Source organism: Euprymna scolopes, chromosome 15 (assembly GCF_053919585.1).
Source record: "Euprymna scolopes isolate OS-2025 chromosome 15, ASM5391958v1, whole genome shotgun sequence".
Lineage (NCBI taxonomy): Eukaryota > Metazoa > Mollusca > Cephalopoda > Sepiida > Sepiolidae > Euprymna > Euprymna scolopes.
The window spans coordinates 132,019,569-132,046,100 of NC_136496.1; the positions used below are offsets into that span (position 1 = coordinate 132,019,569).

The window sequence follows — 26,532 nt, forward strand, 5'->3', positions numbered from 1 at the left end:
ATAGTCATTAGACACCAATTGAGGTAAATTTCTCTTAATTAAAATTTCTTAAGCTTTAAATTTGAGACATTTTTCTGGAATCAAAGTAATGTTTGAGAAATATTTTAGATAAGAATTGATCATTCGTATTATTTGGCGTATTCGGACTAATCTTCTCATCTTCAGTGTTTTGTTCGAAATTCTCTGCAGATTCTCGAGTTTAACAGAAATAGTCATGAGTTCAAAATATACACTTGAAGGAGTTCGGAGATGACATCGATTGGAACATTGTGAAAATAATGCTCAAGATGATCGCAGTATTCAGACTAATTCAAATAATACGAAGCAATGATATAATGGATTTTAATTCAAATTAAAATAAAGATTCTAGACATAAGGTTTAGTATTATCGTATCTTAATTTTAATTTTACATGAACTGACAAAAAAAAGTGATGCAAAACAGTCTGGTCCAGGAAATTAATTTTTACCCATCCTAGGACAGGTATTCGTCTAGCATAATTTCTAAAATAAAACGAGCGAAACAAAACGCTCTGATTTACCTCTGTTAATGAGAACAGTTTTTTCATATTGTTTCTCGTTTCCTCGTTAAATGGAAGCACCATCTTTGTATTGTAAGGTACTGAATAAAGCAACTGTTTTCGGCCAAGCAACGGATCGTGAACCAGAAACCAAAATTTCCCGTCTCTGCGACCTATAAAAACGAAAGTGTTGGATTAGTTTCATGGATTTGAAATAATTTTACACACTTACCTGATATCTCCATCTTTATTGTTGTCATATAACTTTTAAATGCATTAGTTTTAGTTTTTAGGTGATTATTATATGAATCAATATGCGCATAGCAGCCCGTATAATCGCCTCCTTGGGGGCAGGGGCGTCGATGTATGTATGTATCTGTGTATGTGCGCATCCATGCCTACGGACGCGCACCTTAAAGAAAATTTGACGCAAGCGAGAACAACGCAGGAGTCTATGCATACAGGCGCACATATGCACATATATTTGCACACCAGGGCGGGAATGTATGTGTACCCGTGACCGTTTCTTTTAAGTATATATGTGTGTACGTGCGCATGTGTGTACCCGTGGCCGCAACCGCTAGTTAACTCTCTCCAAACAATTAATAACAAAATAAAAACTAAAAATAAATAAACCGAATCATAGCCCCCCTCGCCTCCAAACATAAGCGAACACCCAACAGCTCAAGACATACTTACCAAGAAATCACATCACCAACGAGACGCTAAAAACTTTAACACTAAGACTCGAATTTTAAAGTAACTCCCCCTCCTCCCACCCCCACATATTCCCCTTCCCCTCATGTATCCCTATGCCCTCAGCTACACCAGAAATTGACTTCCCAGACCCTCCCCTACAAGTTCCTTAAACCCCAAAACTAAAACACTGTCGATATACCAAACGCCCCCACCTTCCCTCCTTGTTCCCTTCCTCTCTTCCTCTTCCGCCCTCCTCGCAAACCCCCCTGACCTCATTCACTCTTCCACCCTTCATCCCAAAATAGCGAACATTTCTGTAAAAGTCTGAGGACGCTACAGACGGCCAAAAAGTAGTCGAAACAATAATGTAACTTAACAGAAAGATACGGTAATAAAAAATAAAACGCATATTTGCTCTACAACAGTATTGAGCATTAATTACCATCCCCACTATATATATATATATATATATATATATATATATATATATATATATATATATATAGTATAACTCCTATAATTTGAACATCCGTTTCGTTCAAATTATAGGATGCTGTTCAAATTTCGTGATAAAAAAATGTGCTGCAGTTAACTTTAATTTTCGAAGAATTTAGAAATAGTAAATGAAATTCATTTCTATATGATACTTCAAGTATATATTGAGTTGAGTTTACGATATATTGCAAGTAAGAATTGTTAAATATTATTACCAGGAACAAAAACATTGAAAATAAATTAAATCTTCTCTTACTTGTTAGGTATTTATTACCTAAGTTATCATCAACGGAAATAATACATTTATGTAAAATATAGTTTATTTATTTATTCATTGAATGAGTCTTATTGCAGTTTATATTTTCATCGATTGAGCTCTCGGGCGCTGCCATTGTATTCCGTAAGCGATCACGAAAATCTACAATTTCTTGGTTCTGTAGCTTCTTTATGATTATATGTCTTCGGAGTGACATTGCTTGCAAAACGTAGTTGTCACTAAAGTAAGGACTTTGTTCTAGACATTTTATAACCGTCTCCATAGACTTTTCTGCATCATCGCATGATATTGCTTCATCAGAGTGTTCTTGGTTATTTACATTAGGGTCAAGAGAATGGGAGTTGTCGCTATTTTCATCACCATTACTGCCTTCAGGAATTGATCAGTAGTTTCCTCATCTTGTTGCACACACATTTCAACATCATTTGCATTAAGTGATTTAAGAACAGCGTGGTTGGTCGGTAACCGTTTGGCTTCAAGAATTTTTTCAAGACCAGTTGCAAGCCATTGTGATGGGTTGTTTTACACTATTATAAATATAGCAATCTGAAAAAAAATTACAGTTAGTGTAAATTAATTATCAATAGCTAATTTACATGAATTACATAGTACCAATATTAACATTTCTGCGCAATATCTGACTAAACATTGTAAAAAGTTTTACTGCAACTCCGTATCAAATATGCTAATGCAATTTCAATGACGAGACAGTTCAAGTTTAGAGAAAGTCCAACTTTAGAGGAAGTCCAACTTTAGAGGAAGTTCAAATTAAAGGAGTTTTACTGTATATATATATTACTTACCTATTTCCTCAAGCTGCTGGATGTCGCTGTAGCGGCCCTCATTTCGGAGATAATACTGACAAGTCATCAAAGCTTGTTCTGTAATATTAATAATAATACATTTTATTGTTATTATCATTGTTAACTTCACAGTATTCTAATGTTTTACACGATTTTTGTTCACTTAAGAGCGGGGTTTTACACCAAAGCTAGGGAGCATAATCAAAGAGTTAATTAGATGGAAAGCACCTGGTCTCGGATACTGACTTCTGGCATACGGTGATGTTGTACTTGATCCCTAAGGAGTTTAACTGTTTCTCAAGATCATCTGGAATTGAGCCAAGTACACCTATGATGATTGCCACGATGAAGGTTTTTTTTTTTTAAATTTCATAACCTAGCAATCTCCACCTTCACTTTCTGATAGTGCCGTAGTTTCTCATTCTTGTCCGCTAAGTTGATATCGTTTGGCCAAGCCGCATCAATTGCATAATCGCAGCAGCCGCTTGACATTGACCTCGCTGGTAATGACCATTGTTTTCACTGAAATTTTAGTGGTAATACGCTCCCCTAGGATCCCAATCGCTTCATACTCACTCAAAGGAGGCCTCGTTTGTGCTCTGTCTCATCGGTCGGTCCATCCTCCTCGACTAATTAATGCCGTTCTATGTAGTGTTTCCCTATCTTTTTTACTTCTGTTGTAGTTTGTATATGGTAAATAAGCGTTTGTAGTTAATGTGGATTAGCTTCCGCATTTGAGGGTTTTCCTGAAGATTAAAATTATTGTTATTATTATTATTATTATTATTATTATTATTAGTAGTAGTAGTAGTAGTAGTAGTAGTAGTAGTAGTAGGTTGTTGCAAAAATAATGTCGTTTTTGTCATGTCAAATAACAGCGTTAGTTTTGCATTAATCTAATAGCATTAATTATAATAAGAAGAAATAATTTAAAAAAAAAAAACATGGAATTATGTTTCGCGACTTTGGAGATAGGGATTAATAAATGTAATTATTTGGATAAATAAGACTACACCATTCGACTCTTTTTAAAACGAGTATTATCGATTATACATCGATGTCTCTGAATTGAATATTACGAATGGTTAAAATTGAATGTACGTGTAGTGCGCGTATTGCAATATGAACTTTTAAATATAAACTTATTTTGGAATGAGTTTTTAGACCACATTTCCAAAAAAAATTTGCATATGACATCGATATTAAAACAAAAAAAGAAAACAAACAAAAGCAACAAAAACTCATTTCATTTCATAAACGCATCACACGTTTTGAATTTTAACGGCTATGGTCCGTTAGAAAAAAGAACAGAAATATGTTTTTACGTCATAGTCGCACCACAATATTAAAATACTAACGACTATATTTCGCTTGAAAAAAAAAAACGATAAAAACACTTTTTTCACGCCACAAATGTTACAAACGCATAAAATATTTTAAAATATTGTACTTTGAATTTTCTGGTGGTGGTGGTGGTGATAATAATAATAATAATAATAATAATAATAATATTTCACACACTTACTACTACTACTACTGCTGCTACTACTACTACTACTACTACTAAAAATAATAATAATAATAATAATAATAAAAAAAAAAAATAATAATAATAATAATAATAATAATTTAATCTTCAGGAAAACCCTCAAATGCGAAAGCTAATCCACATTAACTACAAACGCTAATTGGCCCAATACAAACTAATAAAAGGAGTAAAACAAAAAGAGGAGCACTACATAGAACGACATTAATTAGTCGAGGAGGATGGACCGACCGATGAGAGAGAGCATAAACCAGATGTCTATCTCTAAGTGAGTGTGAAGTTTTTTGCCACTAAAATTGAGTGAGGGAAGTCTATTTCCACTAAAATTCCAGTGAAAGAATAGTCATTACCAACGAAAAGTCAATGTCAAGCGGCTGTTGCGATTATGCAAGTGCATTTGCAAAGGTTATCGATAGAGGCGGAGAGTACTAGAAACCTGGGGTTACTTATTGTCCTTCAGTCTCCAGGGAACACCACCGGTTGTTATCAGTGAGAAATCTCTGATGATAACCTACGTTAGAACTCCTAGTAAGTGAATAAATGTTACCCTCCCCCGCAAAAAAAAGAAGTTATCCCCCACAAAAATATTGTAGTGTCGGCATCTACTGGCACCAGACCAACTAGTCGAGAAGGGTCAAGGAGAATGAAAAAAAAACAACGACCAGAGAAAGCTCTAACCAGAACTCCACTGAATGAATGCGAAAAGGACTATGACCTTGGGGAGACTTAATATCACCCAAAATCCAGTGAAGGCTAATGGCTGTTGCTAACGAGGAATCAGTGGTGGATGGCTTTTGCGATAACACAAATCAATTTATAAAACTTATCGAAGGAGGTGGAGATTACTAGAAATTTTGGGAAACTTGTTTTCACTCAGACTCCAGGGAATGCCACAGATTGTTGACAGAAACAAATAGTTGATGATGATCTGCGTAAAATCGATTAATGAGTATAAATAATAAAAATATGAATATCACTCTTAGTAAAATCGATTAATGAGTATAAATAATAAAAATATGAATATCACTATTAGTAAAATCGATTAATGAGTATAAATAATAAAAATATGAATATCACTCTTAGTAAAATCGATTAATGAGTATAAATAATTAAAATATGGATATCACTATTAGTAAAATCGATTAATGAGTATAAATAATAAAAATATGAATATCACTATTAGTAAAATCGATTAATGAGTATAAATAATAAAAATATGAATATCACTATTAGTAAAATCGATTACTGAGTATAAATAATAAAAATATGAATATCACTATTAGTAAAATCGATTACTGAGTATAAATAATAAAAATATGAATATCACTATTAGTAAAATCGATTAATGAGTATAAATAATAAAAATATGAATATCACTATTAGTAAAATCGATTAATGAGTATAAATAATAAAAATATGAATATCACTATTAGTAAAATCGATTAATGAGTATAAATAATAAAAATATGAATATCACTATTAGTAAAATCGATTAATGAGTATAAATAATAAAAATATGAATATCACTATTAGTAAAATCGATTACTGAGTATAAATAATAAAAATATGAATATCACTATTAGTAAAATCGATTACTGAGTATAAATAATAAAAATATGAATATCACTATTAGTAAAATCGATTAATGAGTATAAATAATAAAAATATGAATATCACTATTAGTAAAATCGATTAATGAGTATAAATAATAAAAATATGAATATCACTATTAGTAAAATCGATTACTGAGTATAAATAATAAAAATATGAATATCACTATTAGTAAAATCGATTAATGAGTATAAATAATAAAAATATGAATATCACTATTAGTAAAATCGATTAATGAGTATAAATAATAAGAATATGAATATCACTATTAGTAAAATCGATTAATGAGTATAAATAATAAAAATATGAATATCACTATTAGTAAAATCGATTAATGAGTATAAATAATAAAAATATGAATATCACTATTAGTAAAATCGATTACTGAGTATAAATAATAAAAATATGAATATCACTATTAGTAAAATCGATTAATGAGTATAAATAATAAACATATGAATATCACTATTAGTAAAATCGATTACTGAGTTTAAATAATAAAAATATGAATATCACTATTAGTAAAATCGATTAATGAGTATAAATAATAAAAATATGAATATCACTATTAGTAAAATCGATTAATGAGTATAAATAATAAAAATATGAATATCACTCTTAGTAAAATCGATTAATGAGTATAAATAATAAAAATATGAATATCACTATTAGTAAAATCGATTACTGAGTATAAATAATAAAAATATGAATATCACTATTAGTAAAATCGATTACTGAGTATAAATAATAAAAATATGAATATCACTATTAGTAAAATCGATTACTGAGTATAAATAATAAAAATATGAATATCACTATTAGTAAAATCGATTAATGAGTATAAATAATAAAAATATGAATATCACTATTAGTAAAATCGATTAATGAGTATAAATAATAAAAATATGAATATCACTATTAGTAAAATCGATTAATGAGTATAAATAATAAAAATATGAATATCACTATTAGTAAAATCGATTAATGAGTATAAATAATAAAAATATGAATATCACTCTTAGTAAAATCGATTAATGAGTATAAATAATAAAAATATGAATATAACTATTAGTAAAATCGATTAATGAGTATAAATAATAAAAATATGAATATCACTATTAGTAAAATCGATTACTGAGTATAAATAATAAAAAATATGAATATCACTATTAGTAAAATCGATTAATGAGTATAAATAATAAAAATATGAATATCACTATTAGTAAAATCGATTACTGAGTATAAATAATAAAAATATGAATATCACTATTAGTAAAATCGATTAATGAGTATAAATAATAAAAATATGAATATCACTATTAGTAAAATCGATTACTGAGTATAAATAATAAAAATATGAATATCACTATTAGTAAAATCGATTAATGAGTATAAATAATAAAAATATGAATATCACTATTAGTAAAATCGATTAATGAGTATAAATAATAAAAATATGAATATCACTATTAGTAAAATCGATTAATGAGTATAAATAATAAAAATATGAATATCACTATTAGTAAAATCGATTAATGAGTATAAATAATAAAAATATGAATATCACTATTAGTAAAATCGATTAATGAGTATAAATAATAAAAATATGAATATCACTCTTAGTAAAATCGATTAATGAGTATAAATAATAAAAATATGAATATCACTATAAGTAAATTGATTAATGAGTATAAATAATAAAAATATGAATATCACTCTTAGTAAAATCGATTAATGAGTATAAATAATAAAAATATGAATATCACTATTAGTAAAATCGATTAATGAGTATAAATAATAAAAATATTAATATCACTATTAGTAAAATCGATTACTGAATATAAATAATAAAAATATGAATATCACTATTAGTAAAATCGATTAATGAGTATAAATAATAAAAATATGAATATCACTATTAGTAAAATCGATTAATGAGTATAAATAATAAAAATATGAATATCACTATTAGTAAAATCGATTAATGAGTATAAATAATAAAAATATGAATATCACTATTAGTAAAATCGATTAATGAGTATAAATAATAAAAATATGAATATCACTATTAGTAAAATCGATTAATGAGTATAAATAATAAAAATATGAATATCACTATTAGTAAAATCGATTACTGAGTATAAATAATAAAAAATATGAATATCACTATTAGTAAAATCGATTAATGAGTACAAATAATAAAAATATGAATATCACTATTAGTAAAATCGATTACTGAGTATAAATAATAAAAATATGAATATCACTATTAGTAAAATCGATTAATGAGTATAAATAATAAAAATATGAATATCACTATTAGTAAAATCGATTACTGAGTATAAATAATAAAAATATGAATATCACTATTAGTAAAATCGATTAATGAGTATAAATAATAAAAATATGAATATCACTATTAGTAAAATCGATTACTGAGTATAAATAATAAAAATATGAATATCACTATTAGTAAAATCGATTAATGAGTATAAATAATAAAAATATGAATATCACTATTAGTAAAATCGATTAATGAGTATAAATAATAAAAATATGAATATCACTCTTAGTAAAATCGATTAATGAGTATAAATAATAAAAATATCAATATCACTCTTAGTAAAATCGATTAATGAGTATAAATAATAAAAATATGAATATCACTATTAGTAAAATCGATTAATGAGTATAAATAATAAAAATATGAATATCACTCTTAGTAAAATCGATTAATGAGTATAAATAATAAAAATATGAATATCACTATTAGCAAAATCGATTAATGAGTATAAATAATAAAAATATGAATATCACTATTAGTAAAATCGATTACTGAGTATAAATAATAAAAATATGAATATCACTATTAGTAAAATCGATTAATGAGTATAAATAATAAAAATATGAATATCACTATTAGTAAAATCGATTAATGAGTATAAATAATAAAAATATGAATATCACTATTAGTAAAATCGATTAATGAGTATAAATAATAAAAATATGAATATCACTCTTAGTAAAATCGATTAATGAGTATAAATAATAAAAATATGAATATCACTATTAGTAAAATCGATTAATGAGTATAAATAATAAAAATATGAATATCACTCTTAGTAAAATCGATTAATGAGTATAAATAATTAAAATATGAATATCACTATTAGTAAAATCGATTAATGAGTATAAATAATAAAAATATGAACATCGCTATTAGTAAAATCGATTACTGAGTATAAATAATAAAAATATGAATATCACTATTAGTAAAATCGATTACTGAGTATAAATAATAAAAATATGAATATCACTATTAGTAAAATCGATTAATGAGTATAAATAATAAAAATATGAATATCACTATTAGTAAAATCGATTAATGAGTATAAATAATAAAAATATGAATATCACTATTAGTAAAATCGATAAATGAGTATAAATAATTAAAATATGAATATCACTATTAGTAAAATCGATTAATGAGTATAAATAATAAAAATATGAATATCACTATTAGTAAAATCGATTAATGAGTATAAATAATAAAAATATGAATATCACTATTAGTAAAATCGATTAATGAGTATAAATAATAAAAATATGAATATCACTATTAGTAAAATCGATTAATGAGTATAAATAATAAAAATATGAATATCACTCTTAGTAAAATCGATTAATGAGTATAAATAATAAAAATATGAATATCACTATTAGTAAAATCGATTAATGAGTATAAATATTAAAAATATGAATATCACTATTAGTAAAATCGATTACTGAGTATAAATAATAAAAAATATGAATATCACTATTAGTAAAATCGATTAATGAGTATAAATAATAAAAATATGAATATCACTATTAGTAAAATCGATTACTGAGTATAAATAATAAAAATATGAATATCACTATTAGTAAAATCGATTAATGAGTATAAATAATAAAAATATGAATATCACTATTAGTAAAATCGATTACTGAGTATAAATAATAAAAATATGAATATCACTATTAGTAAAATCGATTAATGAGTATAAATAATAAAAATATGAATATCACTATTAGTAAAATCGATTACTGAGTATAAATAATAAAAATATGAATATCACTATTAGTAAAATCGATTAATGAGTATAAATAATAAAAATATGAATATCACTATTAGTAAAATCGATTAATAAGTATAAATAATAAAAATATGAATATCACTATTAGTAAAATCGATTAATGAGTATAAATAATAAAAATATGAATATCACTCTTAGTAAAATCGATTAATGAGTATAAATAATAAAAATATGAATATCACTATTAGTAAAATCGATTAATGAGTATAAATAATAAAAATATGAATATCACTCTTAGTAAAATCGATTAATGAGTATAAATAATAAAAATATGAATATCACTATTAGTAAAATCGATTAATGAGTATAAATAATAAAAATATGAATATCACTATTAGTAAAATCGATTACTGAATATAAATAATAAAAATATGAATATCACTATTGGTAAAATCGATTAATGAGTATAAATAATAAAAATATGAATATCACTATTAGTAAAATCGATTAATGAGTATAAATAATAAAAATATGAATATCACTATTAGTAAAATCGATTAATGAGTATAAATAATAAAAATATGAATATCACTATTAGTAAAATCGATTACTGAGTATAAATAATAAAAATATGAATATCACTATTAGTAAAATCGATTAATGAGTATAAATAATAAAAATATGAATATCACTATTAGTAAAATCGATTAATGAGTATAAATAATAAAAATATGAATATCACTATTAGTAAAATCGATTAATGAGTATAAATAATAAAAATATGAATATCACTATTAGTAAAATCGATTAATGAGTATAAATAATAAAAATATGAATATCACTCTTAGTAAAATCGATTAATGAGTATAAATAATAAAAATATGAATATCACTATTAGTAAAATCGATTAATGAGTATAAATAATAAAAATATGAATATCACTATTAGTAAAATCGATTACTGAGTATAAATAATAAAAAATATGAATATCACTATTAGTAAAATCGATTAATGAGTATAAATAATAAAAATATGAATATCACTATTAGTAAAATCGATTACTGAGTATAAATAATAAAAATATGAATATCACTATTAGTAAAATCGATTAATGAGTATAAATAATAAAAATATGAATATCACTATTAGTAAAATCGATTACTGAGTATAAATAATAAAAATATGAATATCACTATTAGTAAAATCGATTAATGAGTATAAATAATAAAAATATGAATATCACTATTAGTAAAATCGATTACTGAGTATAAATAATAAAAATATGAATATCACTATTAGTAAAATCGATTAATGAGTATAAATAATAAAAATATGAATATCACTATTAGTAAAATCGATTAATGAGTATAAATAATAAAAATATGAATATCACTCTTAGTAAAATCGATTAATGAGTATAAAAAATAAATATATCAATATCACTCTTAGTAAAATCGATTAATGAGTATAAATAATAAAAATATGAATATCACTATTAGTTAAATCGATTAATGAGTATAAATAATAAAAATATGAATATCACTCTTAGTAAAATCGATTAATGAGTATAAATAATAAAAATATGAATATCACTATTAGCAAAATCGATTAATGAGTATAAATAATAAAAATATGAATATCACTATTAGTAAAATCGATTACTGAGTATAAATAATAAAAATATGAATATCACTATTAGTAAAATCGATTAATGAGTATAAATAATAAAAATATGAATATCACTATTAGTAAAATCGATTAATGAGTATAAATAATAAAAATATGAATATCACTATTAGTAAAATCGATTAATGAGTATAAATAATAAAAATATGAATATCACTCTTAGTAAAATCGATTTATGAGTATAAATAATAAAAATATGAATATCACTATTAGTAAAATCGATTTATGAGTATAAATAATAAAAATATGAATATCACTATTAGTAAAATCGATTAATGAGTATAAATAATAAAAATATGAATATCACTCTTAGTAAAATCGATTAATGAGTATAAATAATAAAAATATGAATATCACTATTAGTAAAATCGATTAATGAGTATAAATAATAAAAATATGAATATCACTATTAGTAAAATCGATTAATGAGTATAAATAATAAAAATATGAATATCACTATTAGTAAAATCGATTACTGAGTATAAATAATAAAAATATGAATATCACTATTAGTAAAATCGATTAATGAGTATAAATAATAAAAATATGAATATCACTATTATTAAAATCGATTAATGATTATAAATAATAAAAATATGAATATCACTCTTAGTAAAATCGATTAATGAGTATAAATAATAAAAATATGAATATCACTATTAGTAAAATCGATTAATTAGTATAAATAATAAAAATATGAACATCACTATTAGTAAAATCGATTACTGAGTATAAATAATAAAAATATGAATATCACTATTAGTAAAATCGATTACTGAGTATAAATAATAAAAATATGAATATCACTATTAGTAAAATCGATTAATGAGTATAAATAATAAAAATATGAATATCACTATTAGTAAAATCGATTAATGAGTATAAATAATAAAAATATGAATATCACTATTAGTAAAATCGATTAATGAGTATAAATAATTAAAATATGAATATCACTATTAGTAAAATCGATTAATGAGTATAAATAATAAAAATATGAATATCACTCTTAGTAAAATCGATTAATGAGTATAAATAATAAAAATATGAATATCACTATTAGTAAAATCGATTAATGAGTATAAATAATAAAAATATGAATATCACTATTAGTAAAATCGATTACTGAGTATAAATAATAAAAATATGAATATCACTATTAGTAAAATCGATTACTGAGTATAAATAATAAAAATATGAATATCACTATTAGTAAAATCGATTAATGAGTATAAATAATAAAAATATGAATATCACTATTAGTAAAATCGATTAATGAGTATAAATAATAAAAATATGAATATCAATATTAGTAAAATCGATTAATGAGTATAAATAATAAAAATATGAATATCACTATTAGTAAAATCGATTAATGAGTATAAATAATAAAAATATGAATATCACTATTAGTAAAATCGATTAATGAGTATAAATAATAAAAATATGAATATCACTATTAGTAAAATCGATTAATGAGTATAAATAATAAAAATATGAATATCACTATTAGTAAAATCGATTAATGAGTATAAATAATAAAAATATGAATATCACTCTTAGTAAAATCGATTAATGAGTATAAATAATAAAAATATGAATATCACTCTTAGTAAAATCGATTAATGAGTATAAATAATAAAAATATGAATATCACTATTAGTAAAATCGATTAATGAGTATAAATAATAAAAATATGAATATCACTATTAGTAAAATCGATTAATGAGTATAAATAATAAAAATATGAATATCACTATTAGTAAAATCGATTAATGAGTATAAATAATAAAAATATGAATATCACTATTAGTAAAATCGATTAATGAGTATAAATAATAAAAATATGAATATCACTATTAGTAAAATCGATTAATGAGTATAAATAATAAAAATATGAATACCACTATTAGTAAAATCGATTAATGAGTATAAATAATAAAAATATGAATATCACTATTAGTAAAATCGATTAATGAGTATAAATAATAAAAATATGAATATCACTATTAGTAAAATCGATTAATGAGTATAAATAATAAAAATATGAATATCACTATTAGTAAAATAGATTACTGAGTATAAATAATAAAAATATGAATATCACTATTAGTAAAATCGATTACTGAGTATAAATAATAAAAATATGAATATCACTATTAGTAAAATCGATTACTGAGTATAAATAATAAAAATATGAATATCACTATTAGTAAAATCGATTAATGAGTATAAATAATAAAAATATGGATATCACTATTAGTAAAATCGATTAATGAGTATAAATAATAAAAATATGAATATCACTATTAGTAAAATCGATTAATGAGTATAAATAATAAAAATATGAATATCACTATTAGTAAAATCGATTAATGAGTATAAATAATAAAAATATGAATATCACTATTAGTAAAATCGATTACTGAGTATAAATAATAAAAATATGAATATCACTATTAGTAAAATCGATTAATGAGTATAAATAATAAAAATATGAATATCACTATTAGTAAAATCGATTAATGAGTATAAATAATAAAAATATGAATATCACTCTTAGTAAAATCGATTAATGAGTATAAATAATAAAAATATTAATATCACTATTAGTAAAATCGATTAATGAGTATAAATAATAAAAATATCAATATCACTATTAGTAAAATCGATCCAAATAATCAACGATGTAATCTGTTTATGAATGTTTCCAAAATATGGATCATATTATTTGCCGGCATTTCAATCAAAATGAAATAGAAAGACACATTTTGCCATAACATCGCTTGTATTAATTGAAATTATTTGTTATATTCGCGGGGATCACATTTTTTTTTAATAAAGCTATATTGTTGTTTTCTTTAGGGCGAACATTTTATCATTCGACCCTCTATATATAGAATATAATTGAAGATTTCCTACAATAATATTGTAAATACAAAAGTTTGTTACCTTTAAATGTGATAGCTCTTTTCTGTTTTTCTAGCCATAGTTTATCCGGCACCGCCAATGAGGTTTCGATCGAAGTATAACCGTTGCGAGATACCTTCCGTTTCACTTTGTATTTCCTAAAAATACAATTGTAAAATAATAAATTACAGAAAATATATAATTTATTTCAATAAAAATCCCGAAGCAGAGGCATAGATTCTATTCTGAGAACATTGTTATAATGTTAAAGGTCTACATATTAGAGAAGAAGGCTTTTCGGCATCTAGAGATCTCAACAATGAAGGGTAAGATTTTGCTGCTTGTCGGGTTAGTCGAGGGTATTACTTCGAGGGGTCACAAGTGTGATGAGTTGATCAAAGCATATTTCATAACTATATGTGTAAAACAATATATTGCGACGATGGGACATATGTTAAAGCTTGGTCGACAGTGCGGGGCTCTGTGAAAGTTGAGACTATTCTAAACCTGTCTAAAAGTGAGACTTGTGGTATATGCATCAACCTAGATGTGTCAGCAATATCACATGCATGTAAAACTGTGACTTCGTAAAAGATATAGAATGCTCTCTTGTGTATGTCATATTCCAGCACGCTAGAGAGAACCAACATCATTACAGCAGTATTTGTAACGTCCTCAATTTTTAAATTCCAAATCATATTGCCTGCGAATGTTAGACCGAGGCGCCTGACAACATGCGCTCTTGGTTAGGGTGTTATTCGTCATGGCAATCGTGATTGAGAAGATTATTCGTAAAGAAAAAGAAATTAGTTGCTGCATCAAATGTTATCAACCATTTATGGCACCATTTCCAATAGAGTCTGAAGCTCGTTTTCTAGGGTTTCTGCCATTACCTTGGATATGTGTACATTCATTTTTCCTACATATCTGTAGTGTCATCAGCAAATGTATCTCAGACACAATCAAATCAAGGAGGTCGTTTATGAATATCTTGGATAATAACATTCCAAGGATCGACCTCGGGACATACCGGCATTAATATCATGTTGTTTAGATGTACGGCCATTGAGAACAACCTGGATAATTTTCTTATATAGAAAAGATTTGATTATATCGCGTATTCGTCCAGAAATTTCATATGATTAAATTTGCATGAGAAGTCTTCCATGCCAGACCTTGTCATCCAGTTGATGGTATATCCGTTCAGAGATAACAACTAAAATATTTGCAGTAGAATAGGTTTGCTTAAATCCATATTGCTAGTTAGAAAAAAGCTTAGGATTTACAAGATAGTGGACTAGTAATTCATTGATTAAAGACTAGCAAAGAACGGAAAAAGACTGAAGAGACTAATATTGAGCGAGACTTCTTGAATACTAATATAACGGAAGCAATTTTCCAGCTATCAGGGAAGAAAGATTCGGTTGGGCATTCATTGAATCGTTTAGGGAGGGCAGGGGATGGATCAGCAGAACATTTCATTATTAAACCAGACCCATACGCTTTGAAGATGTCTTTTTATGATAACACGGATATGGGAAGGTGTGATTTTATATGTACGAGTGTATCTTCTGTCTGTAACGGGGGATTTGGAAGGGAGCGGTTTGAGCTTCACAATCAAGGAAAATGACGACGTAACAGCAAAAACCAAACGTAATATAACAGACGGGAAACAATTAAACGCGAACTTACAGATTCGTCTATCCAAACACCGACATGAAAGATGGTTTGCCCTACATCACACAAAGGTATTTATGAATTTAATTGCTAGTGTGCTGCCAACTATGTTGGTTGACCCTCCTTACATTTGTAAACCCGCCTTAACCAACATATCCCATCAAAAATTATACTGAGTAAGTCATTTTCCACCTTGGAATCTGCTATTGGTGAACATCTTGAAAATTCAGCGTGTGCCAAATGGCTATAAAATGGAATACTTTAGAGTTCTACACTAGACTGACTATAAAAATCATTTAAGGATTTTAGAATCAGTCTCGATTCTCTTGCATAAATCTTCTCTCTGTCGACAGAAATTATTCATTAAACCATTATACTTATTCGGGGATACATACTCAACCCCTTATTATATGTACATATATTTTATATAATTGTACATATTCATATTCCCATTCGAATAGTTATCTTTTTTCTTCCGCCGCGATAAAAAAATTATACGCACATCTCCGCAGTCGTTGCCCTTTACGTAATATGTTTTTTTTTTTTTTTTAATTTGTATCCAACAATTAACTCTTGAGGAGTTTGTTGGCGAAGGCGATCTCTAGGGTATATATATATATATATATATATATATATATATATATATATATATATATATATATATATACTAAACACTATTTCTATTTAATTTCTAGTAAATGACCGAGTTAAATGTCAGTATGATATTTTTAATGAGTTGCATGCTAAAATTTTTAATGAGCTACATGCTAAAAAATTTTATTTTCCTGCATACTAAAATTTTTAATTTTCCCGCATGCTAAAATTACAAATTTGTGTTTTAAACTTTATTTCTTCAGTAAATCTTTTAAAAATTCTAGAAGGATAACCTAGAAGATGGAAAATCATAAATGCAGCTCCATCCATTCATACATAACTAGAAAATTAAAACCTTGGGAATTAAATAAATAAATATTTAAAAAGGAAATTAAGAAAAAAAAAATAAACATTCGTATTTTCACTCCAAACAATCGCAAATTCAATACATTTTTGGCCAGAAAAGAAAATTTAACTGTTGGCGATTTTTTCATTACGGATTTTGAAGGCAATCGGTATTTTCGCCAATTAGTTTGGATTTGTGGTAAAGGACTTCATTGACACTGAGAGTTTGTTTTCTTTGCGCAGTTCTCCTATTGCCTTCTTCCTTTCTTCTTACATATTACCTTTCTAGTTGCTAGCATCATTTAAAAACAGTGTAGGGCGATCGTCTGACCACCTTGAAAGAATGGATGCGAGTTCTTGGTTTAGTAGATGTAGAACAATCGTGTTTATTGTTTTATTATATTTTCTTGTTATTGCATATTTACGCATTGTCTTTCCCTACGTTTACAAGTCCCAATTAATAGAAACCTCTTAACGAGATTATTTCTTAAGCAAACATACTTCTTTTTTTACTTACCTTCACCCCAAACAAGGCACATTGCCACTTGGACGTAAGGGGCTTTACGTTACATTTGAAATTGTGAATGTCAGTACAGTTTGGAAAGCAGGTAGCAGGAAGAGAACTCCAAAGTCTAGCCGTTCTAGGGAAGAGGCTGTTAGAGTAGAATTCTTTCTGACATTTAGGGACCTCAACAGTAAAGGGGTGTGATTTTGTTGCTAAGCAGGTTTGTTAGGGATATGTATGTCGAGGGAGGATAAGTGCAATGAGTTCATCGGAGCAAATTCCATAAAAATACTCGTAAAACAGACACAGGATGCAACATTGTGGCAATGGGACAGGGGTTGGAACCTAGCTGACAAAGTGGGAACGATTTTCTGGACTCTATCCAAGAGGGAGAGGCTAGTTGTAGATGCACCAGCTCAAATGTGGCAACAATACTACATACATGGGTGAATGATGGCCTTGTAAAGGTACAGGATACTCTCAGGTGTGAGTAGTCTTTTAGCACGATAGAGGGAGCCTACCGTTTTCGCAGCAACCTTAACATTAGTAATATATAAAAATCACAAAATACTGATCTTACACGTCCCCTAAATGTCTCCAGACTATTTTGTATAGAAATTTTTATTGATAGTACATACATGAAGGTCTAGACTCCTTCGAAGTGATCTCCTCCGGCTGCAATGCACTTGTTTTACTCTTCCAACAACTTATGGAACGCCCTATTAGGAAATTCTCTTGGGTGAGCATGTCAATGACCCTCGTCACAGCCTCTTTCATATCCTTAATTGTCTCATAAAGACAGCCTCTAAAGTTTTTCTTGAGCTTAGGGAATAACCAAAACGTCACAGAGAGTAAAATCTGAACTACAGGGCGGATAAGGAACTCCCTTGATGCCCGTCTTGCTCAAATACTCCGTGATCTTTTCTGAGCACCTTTGGAACAAACTTCGTGAAAATCTTCTGCAGCATCTTAATTTCCTCGTGAATAATTGTGCGCACAGTTCTCACACTGACATAAAACTGTGCATTTAATGTCTCCATAAACACACGACGGTTCTTATCCATGACGGTTCTTAATTTGATCCATCAGCTTTGGTGTTCTGACATCATTACTCCTCCCACACCTCTCATTATTACTCCTAGACTCCCTGCCTTCCTTGAATCTCTTATGTAACTCAGCGGCATTTGTTCGGTTTTGAAAAAAAACAATTAGTACATGGTGAGTCAGGGTCCGTTGTTTTAGTCAGGAATTTAGGCCAAGCACAAAGTATCTCAAGCATTCCCTTATATTGTAACTCTGCGTCTGGCTAATTTTGTTTTAAAAATAGTTGAATGCAGTATTATTAAGTGTTGTTCATATGATTAGCTCAAGAAAAAGATAAAATGTTAAGGTACAATTCAAAATGATATTAGAAATTAATATTAGAATTGGATGTACGATCATTGAATATTTGAAAGTAAGATATAAGCTATCAAATATCCAGTATACATGATTTGGTTAAGGTAGCAAGATGGCTATATTTTTAATAGATATGAGCAATTGAGGAATTGTAGATATTAAGTATACTACTTAAATAAAGTTCTTCTGCACTCTATCGTAGAAAGAATAAATCCCCGTTTTTGTTAAATTCAGAAATGTATTTTGCAGAAACGTTTTTAACACTTGTTTTTCTTGTATTAATTTTGCTTAGAAGAACTGTCTCGTACTGATGTTAAAAATATCTGCTTTAGTGGTTCACAAAGGGGTGATTAGGGTATTGAATTAGTTCAAAGCATTTTCAGTCAACTGTATGTCAGTTAGAATATGGAAAATCATTTTGGCAATGATTTTCCCCGTTTGGAGGAGGGTGGTGACGAAATTCAATTTTAGACAAGAGAAAATAAGCAAGACAAAAACAAATTAAAAAAAATAAAGACGAAATAAGTAAGAATAAGAAAAGATTTAAAAAAATAAGGAGTCAACGTGTTCACATTTGTTTAAGAACTGAACTTTTAAATAAAATAAAATGACAGTTCAATCAAAAATTACAATTAAACCTGACTCAAACTCAAACAAAACCAACTTGCCTCGTCCCTTGAGGCTGCATTTACGAATATCGGTGAGATTAAAACTAATTTAGATAATGTTGAATCATTTCTCCTAGCAAACACCCCGGATATCTTAGCACTACACTCCTCCGCTCCCTCCAACCACTTTAACATGTCTGGTTATCTCCCACTTTGCCGTAAGGACTCAGACAGACATATACACGGACTTGAGGTCTATATTCGAAACGCCCTTCCCTTGTATAGAGAAACAAAACTAGAATCAAACAACCAGGCTTTAATGTGATTTAGATTTAACATGCAACATAACATAAGCTACTTATATTTTCTTTACCGCTCTCCCTAGACTGAGGACTTTACCCTAATCAACAAAGTCTTTCACAACATAGATAAGCACTCTCTCTCTCTCTCTCTCTCTCTCTCTCTCTCTCTCTCTCTCTCTCTCGATACTAGCGCACAAGTACATGTATTTGAGTACTTCAATGTCCACCACAGTAATTGTTTTGGATCCTCTACTTACATGAACGCAGCTGTAGCAGTGTCAGAAATTTCGTGAAAATAGTGAATAATTCCACCCCATCTTTCCAAGCTTATAACTCCTCGAAAAATGTAATTCAAGCCCTAATTTTTTTTTCAATTAAAGGAGTAAGGACCAAGGTTTTATTTAAAAAAAAAAAAAAAAAAAACAATGTGTTTTTTTTTTTTAAAAAAGGTTTTAAACTTCGGACTTTACAGGTAAATTTCTAAAAAACTGATTTTTTTTTTGTTTTAAATTTGAATATATTATTTATTGACCTTTTTTCTTCAATTTGTGATATATAAAACTATTAAACATAAATTAATTATTTACTTTTTAATAGACATTTCAAAATGAGAGGCGTAAATTATTCGACCCCCTATCTTTCTAAGCTTATAACTCCTCGAAAAATGTAATTCAAGCCCTAATTTTTTTTTCAATTAAAGGAGTAAGGACCAAGGTTTCATTAAAAAAAAAAAAAAAGACAAAAAGAAAAAATGTGTTCTTATAAAATAAGGTTTTAAACTTCGGACTTTACAGGTAAATTTCTAAAAAACTGATTTTTTTTTTGTTTTAAATTTGAATATATTATTTATTGACCTTTTCTCTTCAATTTGTGATATATAAAACTATTAAACATAAATTAATTATTTACTTTTTAAGAGAAAGTTGAAAATGGGGGGGGCGTGAAAATGGGGGGGCGTGAAAATGGGGGGCGTGAATTTAAAAAAAACGTTTGTCTAAAATATTATATTCGGTTTATTGGAAAGAACATAAAATTTCACATTGACCCTGAAAATATCGTAAAAATAGAATCAATAGAAAAATTTTGATAGATTTTTAAAATTTAAAAATATTGAGTTTAAAAATTGAAAAATATTGAGTTCGGAAAATTCATTACTGTTTTAAAAAAAAATAAAAATATTTTTATTACTTTTAAAACAACTGTAATAGTTTATTTTGGAAGTATAATCCATAAAGAAAATAAATAACCCACTTTTAACAGAGAAATTACGAGATTTTTATATTGTATTCGCAGTTTCGTGTTAGGGGTGTCAAAAATTCCTACAAAAATTCTGATACTGCTAACGCAGCTGGTAGCACAACACATTGCTTTGCTATATTTCATTCCCTGTCACAGACAGTTACGTTTCCGACACGTTTCCCAGATCAGCAAGATCAATATGCCTCACTTCTAGATCTATTTCTGGCTACAGTTCCCGATAATTGTATAACGAATGCCCACAGCCCACTCGAGAATGCTGATTACGCTGAGATAAAGGTAAAATTCGCCCTAAATTCTCGACCCATAACTGAAGAGCCATTACTCAAAAAACGAGGTATGAAAAGGCTGACTGGAAATCTATCAGGGATCTTCCCTTCCCGCTGATCAGTGCGCAAATGAAACTACTGAATGGTTCGAAACGGCAATTGAACACATTTTCCTACGCGGAAATTCTATAGCAAAATCAACTCTTCCCAATGGTTTACTTCTACTTGTGCAGCTGCCATTACTCATGTGTACCTGTAATGTTATGACCCTTTAGGCTGTGATCATACCGTAGTATCTGTTAACTGTGGCAATCGGGATTAATGGTCAAAACATTATTATTATTGTTATTGTATTCTTATTAATTGATTTGAGCGACGGATGGTCGCTGGATCAGTTATTATGATTAGAAGAATAAACAATTAAATTGCGGAAGAAATGATTGACGTGTGAATCGCAAAAGGAATGTGAAAATAGAAAATATATGTAAACATTATTTTGAGGGTTTGAATAAACAAATAACTAGCTGTGGACATTAGGTTGGTCTGAGACACATAATTAGGTGAAGTAAGAGAACACGTGATGTAGTTAGTTTTGGAGAGATTCAGAGAGTTGAAGATTGACCACCAGAACGGACAGACGTCTAGACTGGGGTGGACAGACAGCTAGGAAGCAAGCTGTAAGAATAGAAATGTAGACGAACTGCAGATCCTGTGAAAACCATTTGAGACAACTGTAATAAATTTATATTATAAAAATATAAAGAGTTGTTTTAATGGTTTCACAAATAAGAACAGATGTCTCAATTGGTTGGTGCTGATCGCTTCATGGTTCGTCACGGAGCAGCGGGAAGATGCAGAAGAACTCTTCAAGAAAAAAAGGTATGAAGCATATATTATTCTTCTTACATTCTCTCCCTCTTAGACAGGATTCAAAAGAGAGTTGTCAACCTAATAGGTCTCGCACTGTCAGCTAGGCTTAAACCTCTGTTCCATTTATAAAATGTTACATTCCTCTGCCTGTTTTACAATTATTTTAATGGTAAGTGCTCTGACGAACTACAAGACCTTGTATCCCCTTGGCGTAATTACCCCTGACAAACTCGACAAGCAGCAAAGTCCTACCCTTACACAGTCCGTAGATGCCACAAAGCCTTCTACACTAATAGTTTCTTTCCTCAGACTGCTAAACTTTGGAATTCCCTTTCAGGGTCCTGCTTCCCTGACTCTACTGACATAAAAAATTCAACTGTAATATGAACAGACATTTTGCTGCCAAATTTCCTGCAATTATGTCATAGATAGTAGCCCCATACATCAAAGTGACCCTGTGCCTTGTTTGGGGTGAAAATGCAATAAAAAATAAAAACAAGGAAATACCATATAAAATTAATGCAAAAATCTATTATGCATATGTCTACGCTGTAGTGTGAATAATTCAAAGAATGGTCCGTTCTTTTTTATAGACAGGCGTGTTCATATTAATTATGTACGGTATGTACTTACCATAGGCAGAAACATGTAATTATTCCGGACACCATAACAAAACACGCCACCAAAACCACCACTACCTGAAAATACAATGAAAAATGAACACAATGAGGAATCTATTATCAGTATACTGTTGAGCAGATAGAGCATATATGGAATTCTCAGTATATTTATACTAATAATCACGAGAGAAATATATGAATCCACATCTACATGTTCGAGTAAACGGGGCTCTTAGATCTTAGGACACCGGCAATGGTGAAAGGGAAATAAGTAAAAATACCACAGTGTTACAATACGGTACTGGTATTTCAATTCATAAAGGGGTTAGTACCTCGCAATAGTTTGACGACAGTATGTTATATATCCCGACATTTTTCTTTTTGAATGATGATCATGATGATGATGAAGAAGAAGAAGAAGAAGAAGAAGAAGAAGAAGAAGAAGAAGAAGAAGAAGAAGAAAAATCAACTCGTGCAAATAATAAAAAAATTCTTCCTTTTCTTCTCTTCGTTAATATTTTTATGAAGATCGTCCTATTATAAAAAAATTAGTTATTTTCTATAGACATTTTTGTTACCGTAAAAAAGGTGAATAAGCTAAACATCAACGAAAATATAAAAGGGAAGACGGACATTATAAATCTTTTTTTGTTTTTTTGTTTTGAGGGGATAATCACAATATTTTTACTATCTTCTTTTATTTAATGTTTTTTATTTATGTCTTTGCATTATTAAAAATGGTTAGTTTATCTGAACTTTTACGTCATCGTGCAATAAAAGGAGAAAAATCAACTAAAATACAAAAAAGAAACCAAAAAAAAAAGACAATACGCTATGCAACATATAAATATCTGTGCGTGAGGTCGCCAAGCTTATCAAGAAACTTGATTCCAGTAAAGCAACTAGCCCTGACGCCCTTCCAGTTATAGTGCTGAAAAAGCTCCAACCAGAACGTGCCCCCATACTTACAAAACAGTTTAAGCGTTGCCTTAAGGAGAAGTGCTTTCCAACCCTCTGGAAAACCTCATTAGTAGTCCCTGTATTTAAGAATTCAGGTGAACAGTCATCTCCCTCTCAGTACAAACCAATAAGTGTCCTCTGTGCCATGAGTAAGTTGTTGGAATTCATGTTAAATAAAGAAGTAGTCAACCACCTCAACAGAAACAACCTTCTTAGTGATATGCAATATGGTTTCCGCTCTGCAAGATCTACAACAGATGTGCTAACGGTTATATCTCATAGGATTAGTGAATCTCTTAACAAAGGCTTTCTTTTCAGGGCAATTGCTCTTGACATATCGAAGGCCTACTTCACAAGATTTCCAGCTACGGTATCACCGGAAATATTTACTCAATCATTAAATCATTTATCTCCGAGAGATTCATAAGAGTATTGGTTGATGGGCAGAAATCAGAGGCCCACAGTGCTAATGCTCGAGTCGCTCAGGGTTCCATCCTGGGCCCAACTCTCTTCCTGATCTACATCAAAGATCTCCCAAAACACATACTTAAATCATTCGTTGACATCTATGCTGATGACACGGCCATCTATGGCAACACATCAAAGGCCGTAAATGACAAAGTTCTCTCTCATTCTCTCTCCTCTGATTTTGAGCGCGTGGTACAGTGGGGGAAGAGGTGGCTGGTCACTTTTAATGCACATAAAACCAAGCTTCTATCTTTACATCATCAACACTCTGATCCTCATCTGGCATCAATTGAAATGGGTGGCTCTCGTCTTGGGGAGGCTCCATGTTTTGACAAGCTTCTGAGTTTGACCTTTACTCCTGATCTGAAATGGAACACATACATCAAGTCAGTTGCCAAGGACGCTGGGAAAATGGTGGGATCCTTCTACCGCTCCAGAAGATATCTCACTACTGATGCAATTTTCTATCTGTATAAAAGCCAAGTACTCCAAGGATGGAGTACTGCTGCCACATCTGGGCAGGTGCTTCTAAAAACAGCCTATCCTGCCTTGACAAAGTACAAAATAGACTTCGTAGCTTAGTGAGGGATGCCATTTTCTCTTCCCTGCAGCCTCTCTCCCACAGAAGAGACGTTGCGAGCCTGTCTTTGTTTTATCGTTATTTCTATGGCAAGTGCTCGTCTGAGCTCCAATCTCTCGTCCCCCCCCTCGCCAATCTTTCACGAGAAACACCCGCCTGGCTGAAACTACTGTCAATAATTTTCCCCACTCTTTATCTGTGCCTAAATCCAAATGTAGATTCCATGAGCAGAGCGTCTTTCTTAGAAGTACACGCCAGTGGAACTCTCTTCCGTTTGCCTGTTCTGATCTCATCCTGCTGTACTAATTAAGAAATATTCAGGCGAGCTAGCCCCCATACTTTCCAAGCTTTACAATAAATGCCTTGCTGAATCTTTCTTACCTAATAGCTGGAAGTGTACAAGAGTTCTGGTGAAAGAACAGACCCTCTCAATTATCGCCCCATTAATCTCCTTCCACTCTTCGCCAAAATCTTTGAGACCTTAATTAATCAAGTACTAGTTCACCACCTCACAAAAGCAAATCTCTCTTACAAACAGTATAGATTCAAGCAATGTCGTTCTACTGCACATATTTTAACAGTCATCTCTGAACGCATTTACCATGTACTGGATAAGGTGGGCGAAGCCAGGGTTGTAGCCCTGGATATATCCAAGGCCTTTGACAAAGTCTGGCATAAAGGGCTGCTAATGAAAATTAAATCGCACGGTATAACTGGACGTATACTAAATATAATTAGATTCTTCTTAGACAATAGAAGCATACAGGTTGTCACTGACGGACGTACATCCAAGCAGCATAACATTAATGCAGGAGTGCCTCTGAGGTCGATCCTTGAACCATTATTATTCCTGATATTCATAAACGACCTCCCTGATAATATTGTGTCCGAGATGGGTATATTTGCTGATGATACAACGCTCTATAATATGCATGAGGGAAAAACAAATGTACATAAATCTAAGACAATGGCAGAATCGTTAGAAAATGACCTCCAGACTATAGTGGAATGGGGCCGCAAATGGATGGTAACATTTAACGCTAGGAAAACTAAGCTGCTCTCCTTTAACAATTATAAGACGCCTCTCCAATCTCCTATATCCATCACAAATAGCACCCTCCCTGAGAATTCTACCTTCAAACTCCTCGACCTAACATTTGCGGGCAATATGAACTGGAACAAATACATAGGGGGCATTAAAAAGGCTACTGCAAAGAAGGTGGGTTCCCTCTATCGAGCTAGAAACTACTCACACCTGAGAGTATCCTCTACCTCTACAAGGCTACCATTCGCTAATGCATGGAGTATCGTTGCCACATCTGGGCTGGTGCATCTACCACTAGTCTCTCCCTCTTAGATAAAGTCCAAAAAAGAGTTGTCAATTTAATCGATCCCACTTTATCAACTAAGCTCCAGCCCCTGTCCCATCGCCACAATGTTGCATCACTGTGCTTGTT

General features: G+C 29.1%; 1 protein-coding gene across 1 annotated transcript in view; it reads right to left on the reverse strand.

Annotated features, from left to right (window-relative positions):
* The window catches only part of LOC145294255 (slowpoke-binding protein-like), a 97,166-nt gene that overhangs the window by 42,974 nt on the left and 27,660 nt on the right, over nt 1-26,532 (reverse strand). The window contains exons 2-5 of the mRNA XM_080141355.1: nt 23,081-23,145; nt 14,665-14,780; nt 2,794-2,871; nt 541-692 (exon numbers count right to left, since the gene is read on the reverse strand). Coding sequence (XP_079997481.1) covers nt 541-692; nt 2,794-2,871; nt 14,665-14,780; nt 23,081-23,145 — 411 coding nt within the window. The remainder of the gene's footprint in view (nt 1-540; nt 693-2,793; nt 2,872-14,664; nt 14,781-23,080; nt 23,146-26,532) is intronic.